The sequence below is a fragment of the Zingiber officinale genome, chromosome 6A (assembly GCF_018446385.1).
Source record: "Zingiber officinale cultivar Zhangliang chromosome 6A, Zo_v1.1, whole genome shotgun sequence".
Lineage (NCBI taxonomy): Eukaryota > Viridiplantae > Streptophyta > Magnoliopsida > Zingiberales > Zingiberaceae > Zingiber > Zingiber officinale.
Genome location: NC_055997.1, coordinates 112,412,306 through 112,424,870, shown reverse-complemented (window position 1 = coordinate 112,424,870; position 12,565 = coordinate 112,412,306). Strand labels below are relative to the sequence as shown.

General features: G+C 37.7%; 1 protein-coding gene across 1 annotated transcript; it reads left to right on the top strand.

Annotated features, from left to right (window-relative positions):
* The first annotated feature begins 1,403 nt into the window (after positions 1–1,403).
* On the top strand, positions 1,404–9,016 carry LOC121995162 (zinc finger MYM-type protein 1-like). The gene is made up of 4 exons (XM_042548978.1): positions 1,404–1,745; positions 7,006–7,078; positions 7,174–8,345; positions 8,489–9,016. The coding sequence occupies exons 1-4, from the start codon at positions 1,404–1,406 to the stop codon at positions 9,014–9,016; spliced, it is 2,115 nt and encodes a 704-aa protein (XP_042404912.1).
* The last annotated feature ends 3,549 nt before the right edge of the window (positions 9,017–12,565 follow it).

Below are 12,565 nucleotides of genomic sequence, written 5' to 3'. Positions count from 1 at the left end.
TTTATCATTGTATTATTATGATATATTGGAAGTTAGCCTAAACTTAAATAGATTGTCAAACATCGAAAAGGGGGAGATTGTTGGTGCAATCATGCCCTGGAAATTTCAATATGTTGACAATTATTTAAGTTTAAGTTAATACGTTGGAACTAACATGTATTGTGAGTTTGCAGGAGTAGTTTCTTGCAGGTCGGAAGACCAGATGCAAGAGAAGTCCAAGAAGGTCGAGGACTGGATTCTTGGCAAAAAGGTTTCTTGCAGGTCAGAATACCAGATGCAAGGCAAGAGAAGTCCGAGAAGGTCGGGGACCGGATTCTTGGCAAAAGAAGCTCCTGCAAGTCACAAGATTATATGTGTGTTAGGCTCACTATCAGAGATCGACTGGTGAATCGATTCAGACATGGTTGTGAGGTAGAATGCCTTTGAATCGATCAGCTGATCGATTGAAGGTAAGTCAATCGATCGGTCGATCGATCAGTAAGGCTCTGCGCGAAGCACAGAACCCTTCTGAATCGATCAGCCGATCGATTCAAGGTATTGAATCGATCGGCCGATCGATCCGTAAACATTCTGTGCGAAGCACAGAATTGTCCTGAATCGATCAACCGATCGATTCAAGGTATTGAATCGATCGGCCGATCGATCCGTGAACATTCTGTGCGAAGCACAGAATCATCCTGAATTGATCAACCGATCGATTCAAGGTATTGAATCGATCGGCCGATCGATTCACAAAGCTGCGATTTCATGAGCAAGCGTCTGAATCGATTCAAACTCTGCCCCAATCGATCCAAGTCAAATAAAAGAATCTGCACCGTTTGATCTTGACGCGATGGCTTCCAACGGATACTTGTGAATCGATTGGGACATAATCCCAATCGATTCACGGCGACGGCAGTGTGAGAAACGGCTAGTTTTCTTGACGTTTAAAACGCTGGAAGAAAGAGGAATAACGCATAATCAACAAAATATACTGTTCTATTGCTCTGGTGTGAAGAATCTTTGAAGTGCTCAAGATCTCTCAAGCGTTGGAAGTTAAAGCTCTCAATCTCTCCAAGCCTTCAAATCTCACGCCACAAGGAAGAAGCTACTTCAAGTTTGTAATTCTCTTCTCTTCCTCATTGTAGTGAGTGTGAGCTATTTTCTTTTGGAGAGGAAGTATTGTAAGTGTTGTAAGGTTTCTCTACCTTCGGTGTGATTCCGAGAAGGAGGGTTTTTGGATAGTGGAAGAGTGGTGAGTGGTGTGGATCCTTGGACTAGTCACCTCCTTGAGGAGGTGGATACCAAGTAAATACCGGAGTTAGCATTGGCTTCAAGTTTCCGCTGTGCAAAATCAAAGATCAAGAAAACGAAGTGAGCCATTCACCCCCCCTCTAGCTCAACCAATCCTAACAGTTCTTTACATGGATAATATATTGCTTGCAAGCAATGATATGAGTCTCTCGCTAGAAATCAAGTCATTTCTATCCGGTGAATTTGAAATGAAGGATCTTGGTGAAACATCTTTTGTTTTAGATATACAGATTGTTCGTGATCGTTCGAGATACACACTTGGACTATCACAAACGGGCTACATAGAAAAGGTGCTCATTCGATATGGCATGCAGAATTGTGCTCTCGGCGACACTCTAGTGGCAAAGGGTGATAAACTTAGTTTGCAACAATGTCCACATCATGACCTTGAAATCAAGGAAATGCAGCAATTCCCCTATGCATTAGCAATAGGGAGTTTGATGTATGTTCAGGTATGTACGCATCCGAATCTTGCGTGTATTGTGGGGATGTTGGACAAATATATGAGTAACCCTGGACTAGCGCATTGGAAATCCTAATTTGTCCCTTGTGATAATTAAAATACCAGTTCAAATTATTATATTTCCTAATATTTTGATTTTTAACATTTAAGCATGCACAATTTTTCAAGTCTTCTACTTGTATTTTCAATTCATCAATTTTCAATTTTAATTTTTCAAAATATTCTAATAGGCAAGATTTGACTAGAATTAATTTTAATTCTTTATTTTCTTTTTTCTAATTTGCAATAGTCTTTAGATAATAACTTAACAAATTTAAATAATTTATCGGGAGGAAGAGATCGAACCTGACTTACCTTGTCGATCTCGTTATCCGTATCTTCCCCTGAACTGTTGCTTTCTTCTGATGTTGCTCCCCCTTCATCGATGCTCATTTCGAACGAACTTGCTTCGTTTTCGTCGTCTTGATAAGTTGTCATTAATGCAAGTCCGGCAACAGCTTCAACTTCTGATTCAAACGACATTTCGTCCCATGTCGCCTTTAGCATCTTGTACTTGTTGGATTAGATAGGCTTCTTATTCTTCCCTTTGTTCTTATCCTTGATCTTTAACTTAGGGCAGTTATCTTTAACGTGCCCTTCTTCATTGCAGTGGTGACATCTGATTGTTCTTTTCTTTCTACCCTGCAGATGGTTAGATTTTCTAGATTTAAATAATTTTTTAAATTGTCTTACCATCATTATCGTTTCATCATCATCCAGAGAGGATTCTAAATCTCGTTCGTCCATCCTTGACTTAAAAGCAACGTTGTGCTTCAGCTCCTTTTTCGGATCTGCACATCTCGTTTCATGGACTTCAAATGTTGAAAACATTTCTTCTGAGGTAACAGAATCTAAATATTTAGAAATGTAGTAAGCATCTACTAATGATGCCCACTCAGTCGATCTAGAAAATGCATTAAGTGCGTACCTTAGCGAATCTCGGTTGCTTACCTTTTCTCCGAGATTTGTAAGTCCAGTGATTAGTTCCTTCATTCTCGAGTGAAGATGTGCAATGGTTTCTTCTGCTTCCAGTTTTATGTTTCTTAACTGATTCCTTAGCAGAACACGTCTAGCGAGCTTGGCTTCGGACGTCCCTTCATGTAGCTTAAGGAACTTCTCCCAAAGCTCCTTTGCTGAGTCGTATGCGCTGATCCAGTTGACTTCTTGTGGCGGTAGGACGCTCAGTAGATGAAACTCTCCTTTGCCGTTTGCCACGAAGTCGGTCTGCTCATTCTTTGTCCACTGGTATTCTTCCTTACCTTTGGGTGCTACAAAACCGAATTTCATTATTAAATGCAATTCAAAGTCAGTTTTAAAGAATATCTCTATTTTCTTTTTCCAGCTCGCAAACTCCCCCTCTCCCTCTAACTTTGGTGGGTAGATGCTCGGTCCGGCCATCCCATGTGCTTCGTTCGGTAGTTAATCCTCCTGAAGCGTCTTGGCTTTGATACCACTTGTTAGGATCCTTGGCGGCCGGCTAGAGGCGGAGGGAGGGTGAATAGTGTTGGAACCCCAAGGTGTTTTGATGTGATCAAACAAGCTAAGTTAGGTCATGCGTTTGTTTAACCTTGTGTCTAAGTGTGCAGGAGCTTAGGAACACAGGAAGTCGAGCGGAAGACGCGGCTAGCGAGAAGGACGGCATGGGAGAGAGCCGACGGGCTCGGTGCGTCCGAGGGACGAGGTGTCCGCGGAAGAGTACACCGGTGGACGAGAAGAGCATGCGCGGCGCTCAAGGGACGAGAAACCGGGAAGGAAGGCTGCTCGAGGAGAAGGCCGGAACATGGGTTCGGGTGAGCCCTATTCCGGAAGGCCGAGATCACCCAAGCTAGTGGAGCCGGAGCGAACAGATCCGGACCAAGACGAGCTGAACCGGAGCAGAGAGCCTGGACCAGAGTCAACTTTGTTGACTTGACAGGTCCGGGCGCCCGGGGGTTCATATTTGACCAGATCGAAGCTGATCGCGAGCTGACCGTTGGGGGATAAAATTTATCCCCCCGGGGGGCGCTCGGAACCCCTTCCAGGCGCCCGGACCAGTACTATAAATAAAGTACTGATCCGTACATTCAAGACAACTCACTTGTAATCAATTCTTTCTATGCTTTCAGTTGTGTTCTTTTCATTTGTGCTGTCAACATTGTAAAGAGGCTTCTCCACCCAGAGGAGATCATAGTGCGCTTACTTTCCTTGGACTAGCAATCCTCAGACTGCAAACCAAGTAAATCTCTGGTGTATGATTTCTTTACTTAGTCTCTACTTTTTATTACAAGTGTTTATGATATAGTTGAAATCCGAGAAAGGTTCGAGTTTTATTTTATAGGGCAATTCACCCCTCCCCTCTTGCCGGCCAACAAAGGGACCAACAAATAGCCCCTGCAAAAAACAAACAAAAATACCTTCCTCGGCTTATAACTTAAATAAAATGAACACTTGCATAAAAGAATAATAAAGAAACTGAAAAGAAAGAGACACATCGAATTACTTGGTTACAACCAGGGAGGTTGTTAATCCAAGACGAAAAAGCACACTAAAAAATCTCCTTCCGGTGGAGAAGTCTCTTACAGCAATGAACGCACAGAAAAGAAGCTAAACAAAAAACTAGCAGTGCACAAGTGTTGTTTCTTTGTATTTCTCGTTGTTGTGAAGCTTTAGGAGCAAGACTGCTTATATAGCCTTGCTCGAGGCGCCTGGAAGGGTTCCAGGCGCCTGGAGGGGGATAAAATTTTATCCCCTTCGTAACGAATCGCGGACAAACACGATCCGGATAAACTTTGATTCTGGGCGCCCGGAGTCCGAGCTCCCGGACTAAGTCCTGGCACCCGGACCAAGAAAGTCAACCAAGTTGACTTTTTTAGTCCAGGCCTTCCGCTCCGGTTTCACTCGCCTCGGTCTGGGCCTTCTACTTCGGTTCCTCTTGCTTGGGTGATATCGGCCATCCAGAATAGGGCTCACTCGAACCCAACTTCCGGCCTTCTCAAGCAAGCTTCCGCTCCTGGCTTCTCGTCCCTCGTAAACACTACGCGTCTTCTTCTCTTCTGCCCGCGTACTCTTCCGCAGCACCTTGTCCCTTAGATGCACCGAACCCGTCAGTTCTTTCCCGTGTCGTCTTTCTCGCTAGCTGCGTCTTTTGCTTGATTTCCTGTGCTCTTAAGTTCCTGCACACTTAAACACATGATTAAACACAACAGGACATAACCTAACTTGTTTAATCATATCAAAACAACCCTGGAGTACCAACACTTTCCCATTGAGAAGGAACGCGTCCACCGGCTCAATCTTGTGGAAGACATCCGCTGTGCTTGCAGGGGATACTACGGCAACAAGTAAGAGGCCATAGCATAGCAATAGATTCAGGTCAACGATTGAGCTATTGTCTCGTTTTCTATTGTATTTTACAGATTGATAGAAGCTAGGTCCTGTAATAGATACATCCTTTTGCTTGTATATCATGTATGACAACTCTTACAACTTCTATATGTTTTGAACTGACTCGAAGAGTATATAAGCAGACAGATGTAGATATCAAGAAAGGCATTTTACAAAGAGAACTGAAATATACCCAATTCAAATGACAAATGCAATGATCGGATGATCTGAACAAGTATTTCGGACAAGACATTACTTATCACAAGAATAGAACGAATATTATGGTTCCTCTTGTATACTTGTGTGAGTAGCAATTGCTTTGGGATCACCAGGGGCGGATGTACCGGGGGGGCGGCGTCGGCGGTCTCCCCCCCTTGCCTACGGAGCAAAAAAAAAATCGGGGAGCAGGGGAGGTAAGAAACTCTTCACAAGCAGGCGGCAAGCCGCAACAGCCGCCAGCCAGAGAAAAAACACGAGCGTCGGCCATCGAGCGATTAGCGAAGAAAACTAAGAGTCGAAGTCGGTTCCTTTTTTTTAATTGTGAACCACGTGGTCCACATCTACGTTGACACGTTTCCATAATTCCATATATAAAGGTTTTTTTTTTAATATTTTTATTTCTCTCCTCCGTTTTGTTAATTGTGAAGCATGTTGTCATGTTGACACGTTTCCTCAATTTATTTTTTATATTTTTGATGTTTTTATTTATCTCTCACAGAACCTTGTGATTTGCGATTTGCCCTTTGTTTTTTCTCTCCGCCGAGCGCCGACCAAAGCGGCAAAGTTGAAACTGAAAGCCCTGCGCCCAAAGCTTTATTTCTCTCTGTCGAGTGCCGATCAAAGGAGGAACCTTTCCAGATCCATCTTCTTGCGCCTTTTTCTCTCTGTCGAGTGCCGACAAAAGAGGAACCCTTTCTGATCCATCTTCTTGCTTGCGCCAAAGTCCAAACGCCTTCAGCCTTCATTCAGGTAAGTAGATTTTATTTTATTTTATTAATAATTGTTTGATTGTTTCTTGATTACAATGTATGATACAATTAACAAGTTAAAATTTTGATTGTTTAAATGTTTAGTTGTTTTTTATATTTGATTGTTGGATAATTAAAAATTTAGATTTTGTATATTTAATGGTTGGATAATTTGTAATTTAGTTTTTGTATAAACTCTAAATATGTAATTAGTTTTTTTATTAGTTGTTAGTTAATTGTAATTTGTGAATATTGATAATTTATGTTAAATTAATTTTATTTTTTAAAAGAATTGTGTCGAATGATATTAAATAATTTAATTGTGTTATTGTTAAATTGTTCACATCACTTTATGTTGATAATTTTTTCCCATACATTATAATTTGTAGAAAATGTTGAAATATTTTGCAAAGAGGCCTAGGAGTTCAATTGAATCGTCTAGTGTTCCTGATGAAGAATCTACTCCTGCACCACAACTACCACCACCTCCTCCTCCTCCGTAAATTTTATTTGAAAATATTGAAAATCTGAGTAGTGAAGTAGAAATTGTTGCTGATCCTGGTTTACGAAAATTGATTGAAGAGTATGATGTTGGTGCTAGAGATCGTATTCGAAAAGAATATGTTGCTATGGGCCCTTGTCAACCTCGAGGCCATAATTTTCCAAGAAAAAAAATGGGTAAAGACAATAGATGTTTCAGAGAGATTTGGTTTAAAGACCGTGATTGGTTGGAGTATAGTGTTTCAAAGGATGCAGCCTTTTGTTTCTGGTGTTATCTTTTTAGACCTAGTAATATAGGGTTTGGAGGAGATGATGTGTTTACAAGATCTGGTTTCATAAATTGGAAAAAAGCAATTGAAAAATTCAATGAGCATGTAGATGGAGTTGGTAGTGCGCACAATGAGGCAAGAATACAATTTGAAGGTTTCAAGAATCAAAGACAAAGTGTGGAGTATTCATTTTCATCAGGGAAACATGAGCTTGAAGTTGCTTATCGCAAACGCTTGACTTCCATTTTAAAAGTAATTTGATTTTTGTTGTTACAAGGATTGCCTTTTCGGGGGCATGATGAGTCTTCGACATCATCCAATAGAGGAAATTTTTTAGAATTGCTCAAATGGTATAGCTCAGAGTGTCCAGAAGTTACGGCAGTTGTTGGAATGAATGCACCTGGAAATAATCAAATGATTGCCCCAAAAATTCAGAAGAAATTGGTGAATGCTTGTGCAGTTGAGACCACAAATGTTATTCTAGCTGATCTTGGAGATAGGTGGTTCACTTTACTACTTGATGAGGCTTGTGACTGTTCAGTGAAAGAGCAAATGGCAGTTGTTATTAGATATGTGAACAAATATGGAGAGGTGATTGAACGATTTATGGTTGTAGTTCATGTTGCAACAACTACAGCTGCTTGTTTGAAGGAGGCAATCGACTCTTTATTTGCTAAGTATGGTTTGTCAGTGGCGAGATTGAGGGGTCAAGGATATGATGGTGCTTCAAATATGTTTGGAGAATTTAATGGATTAAAGTCACTGATAATGAAAGAAAATCCGTATACATTGTATGTTCATTGTTTTGCTCATCAACTCCAGCTAGTGGTTGTAGCTGTTGCTCAAGCAAATCAATATATTTGTGATTTCATGTGGATTGTTGGTTCGATTGTGAATACATCTGCATCATCTTGCAAAAGGGCCGACAAACTTCGACAACTTGAACATGACAGAAAAGTTAAACTTCTTGGAAGAGGAGAGATTAGTTCTGGTAGAGGACTAAACCAAGAAACTAGTCTAGCTACACCTAGAGATACACGATGGGGGTCTCATCATTCAACTTTATGTCGTATTGAACAAATGTGGCCATCTGTTATAGAGGTTCTTCAAAATTTGATTGATGATGGTGATCGTTCTTCTAAGGGTTTAAGTAGAACTTTGGTTGAAAGAATGGAGAGGTATGAATTTGTATTTATTCTACTATTGATGAAACGTATATTGGCAATCACAAATCATTTGTCAACCATTCTACAAGAGAAAGATCAAAATATTGTGAATGCGATGCGTTTGATCAATAATGTGAAATGCAAATTGCAAAAGTTGAGAGATTCTGGATGGGATATTTTACTTGAGGATGTGAAGAAGTTTTGTAACACTCATTTCATTGAAATAATTAATATGACAGATAACATCAACAGTCGTAGTCGTTTGAAGAGAGATGGAAAAAATGTTAATTTTTATCACTACTACCATGTTGAAATCTTTTGTGAGGTAATTTCATAATTCTTTTTTTGTTTACCGTCAATTAAATTCTTTTAAACAGTAGCATATTTATTAATTTTTACTTTTGTTGTTTAATTTTTAAATTGTAGGTTATCGATATTATTCTACAGGAGATGGATAGCCGTTTCTCTGAAACAACTACATATTTGTTGATTAATATGTCATGCCTTGATCCTAGGAACTCGTTCTCTAGATTTGATGCACAGAAGTTAGTGCGTCTGACTCATTTTTATGAGGATGATTTTTCTTGGAATGAGCGTATGTTAGTTGAACAAGAGCTTGAAACATATATTGATGACGTCAGATCAGATGAACGGTTTGAAGACATTTCAGATTTGGGAGCTCTTGCAAAGAAAATGATTGAAACAATGAAGAACCGTGTGTTTCCTTTGGTTTATCGGATGATTGAGCTAGCCTTACTTCTTCCAGTTGCTACTGCAACTGTTGAAAGAGTGTTTTCGGCAATGAATATTGTCAAAACAGATTTGCGAAACAGGATTGGAGATGAATGGATGAATGATAGTTTAGTAGTCTATATCGAGAAAGATGTTTTTAATACTGTCGACAATGAGCTAATTTTACAGTGTTTTCAGAACATGGAGTCTCGTATTCGTTAGTAGACTGCTTTAATATTTTAATATTATTGTATGAGGTTTTTTCATAATATTATACCTTTTTCTCCTGTATGCCAAGTTATTTAAATTATTTTTTTTAATTACATAGAAGTTATTAACTGTTAAAAAAAATTCGTCATGCTCAGATCGCGGCCGCCCCTCCATGATTAAATTCCTAGATCCGCCACTGGGGATCACCAATAATATTGTAGTGATAAAAATGAATTTAACCAAAAAAGTTACACAACAAGTTCCACATCTCTACCGGGCACAAGATTCATCTGAAAATCTGACACTAGGAAGTGAAGAATCTGCCATTCAATCTCAATGAATGAGAGGGCAAGAGTATTGGTGCGCTACAAGCCAACCAAGCAGTGAATGATCCTCCAATAATGCCCTTCAATCGACGATGCAACTAATAGCAGGTTTTTCCCATATCAACAACTTGAGCAAGGGCTTGTAGAGAAGAACCCACAAATAACTCAGAATCTATCTCACAATTCAACTTCGACACTTGTTCTTGAGCCAAGAAACAACAAATCCAGTGCTCAACACTACAAGAAAATATATCTATAGTGACGAAAAATGTCGTCATTAAATGTTCAAAACCCGTCATCAAATACGTATAATGACGGGAATTTATCCGTCATGGACCTTCATTACTGCCCTCCTAGGTAAAGGTAATTAATGACAGTAAAGTTATCCCGTCATTATTTTTGTAATATTTTTAGTGATGGGATTATGCCGTCATTAAAATTAATTTTAATGACAAAAAAAAGCGTCATTATACTACCATTTACTTCTCATTAAATAATATTTAAATGACATTATATCTTCTCATTATATCATCATTGACCCCTCACTAAAAATCGATCTAATAATAAAATTATCTCTCATTAAATCATTAATTACCCTCATTAAAAAATATTTTTAATCGTGATCAAATTTAAAATAGTTTTGTATCAATTTATCATAGATGACATTACTAATAAATAGAATTGCGGTTAACAAAATATTTTATATAAGCATGAGTTCCAAAATATACAAAATTGTAATTTGTTCCAAAATGAGTGTCTTGAGTACAAAAATATTTGAGAGCACGCCATCCGATTTAAAAATATTGCAATTGTACTATATAATTTCTTAATTGATCCTTGCTTGAATTCTTCTTTAGAGCACGCCATCCGATTAAGGCAGCCTATTAACTTCCATCATGGCATCATCTGTAAAATATAAATAGAAAAAATTAATTAAAATAAAGATATAGTCGAACAATTAAATGTCCAAGTCCAAAAATACAAGTATTAGATAACAATTACAATACAAGTCATCTAAAAATGATGTCATCTATTAATCAACACTAGTCATACAAAAATGCATCATGGTTTGAACAGAAGATTTTAGATTGTGAGACTAACTGGTGATTTTCCAGTATTTAGATAAAATGGGAGTTTTATTGATGAAAAGGCCAGGTGAGATTCCGCAGAAATATTGGAAAAGAGATTAATTTTCCCCAAATTATGGCATCGCATGGAAGAACAGCTCATGGATCTTCCATTTTTTTTCATGGAATAAAAAGGTAATGTTGGATTCTGATACTACTAGTCTTTGAAATTTCAGTAATTGTGAAAGTTGGTAGTAGATTCGACTATTTGAATTCCTGAACTAGTAATAGAATAAGTATAAAGAAACCAATTTAACAATTTGAATTCCTCAAGAGCTACTTACGTTTGTCATTAAATATGAAACTTACTGAAGCATTGTTGCAGAGAGAAGGATGGATGAAGTATGCCAACCTTTCTACACAATATTAAAATTTTACAGATATCTGATATAGAGTGTTAGATTAAAAAAAAATAAACTCACCTTCACCATCTATTGCAGGTTCATCTGACATTGGTTGGTTTTCATTCTCGATTTTGGCTAATCTACTTTCAATTCCATCCATGCGTCTCTTAAGGTTATTATTTTCTTCTTCCTTCTCATGGAGCTTAGCCTCAAGATCTTTTATATAAGTAGCTTGTGAACAATTAAAATGTTTTCTTTTCATTCCACCTCTGAAACCAAAGACATGGCTATGCCGTTGTGGTCCAAAACACTTTTCAACAACCTCAATATGTGAGAGTGATGCAGTAGACTGAATAGTCTTCACAATCTCATCCTACAAAGGTTCATCACTCAAACGTTATTTAAATAAATGATAAATAACAAATTTAGGTTAAAAGGCTAAATAGTGATAGTTACATATTTTTCTTGCGCTTTTGGCTCAACAAACTTTCCATTTTTATGTCGAATCTCATAGAAAATTTTTGCAATGTCAGGTGGATTATTATCCTTGCCTCCCTGAAAGATATATAAAAGGAAAGTAAATTATATATGTTAATTAAATAAAACATCATAAATAATAAACATAAAAATTAATATAAAGATTTATGACCATGTCATATATCAGTTGTCTGTGTGGCTTGCTTCCAGTTCGATGAGGCATTACTCCATTTACCCGATTCGTTGAATTCTGATTACTGGTTTTCTACATAAATCACAAACCAATATTGCAATCAACACTTCCATTAGTACAATTTAACTGCAAAAGGAAGATATTTCTTATAACACTTTGAATCAACATTATTATACCTGAAACTCATCAGTTAAGAACTTATTGGTGACAAGCCACTCCCATTCTTTAGCATTAAACCCTTGTGGCACATTTTTTAAAACTTCAGCTTTAGTTTTACAAGGTCTCACATAATTTACATTCAAGGATGACTTCCATGCTGTCCACAAAGCACTCATATGCTCCAAAGTATGCTCACGATATAATTCTATGTTACTATTGAAAAAGCATTCCTGCAACACATTCATGTAGTAATGTACGATTACCAATCAATAAATAAAAAAAGGAATTAAAGGAAATAAAAAAAGGAATGCACGTTTACCAATCAATGATTAATGTAATTCACGTTTACAAATATATGGGCATGCAGTAATGTAGTAATGTAATTCATGTTTACTAATACAGTAATGCAATTCACCTACCTTCACCGCATCCCACATGTGTTGCTTGTCTAATTCAGTCAAGTCCTTCCATGTTTTCACTTGTATAGGGCAAATATGCTTGTCACGCACGATTTTCCCCAAGTGTCTCGACCAATAGCTATGATTTTTTCCCACTGCACGATTGTTGTAGAATTCAATCTCCATCTTTTCTCTACTTTTTAGAGTTGCAATTTTCTTATTCTTATTTTTTCCTCTAACTTTTCTCACCTTTTTAGGTGCCGAATCTATTCAATGAATTAAAGTAATAAATAATTGTATCAAGAGTTCAATTTGAAATCAATAGAAAACTCATAATTCACTAAATTTCAAATATACTTACCATCAACATATTTGTCTGTAATAGCAAACCTCGATTCACCACTTTCACCATCTTCAGTCATAGGTGTAAATTTAACAACAAGATAATGACCAACAGCCTCAATTGGTATTTGAAAATCCTAATTAAAGAAATCATATAATTACAATAATAAATGATGGTTCATGGAATATTTAAAT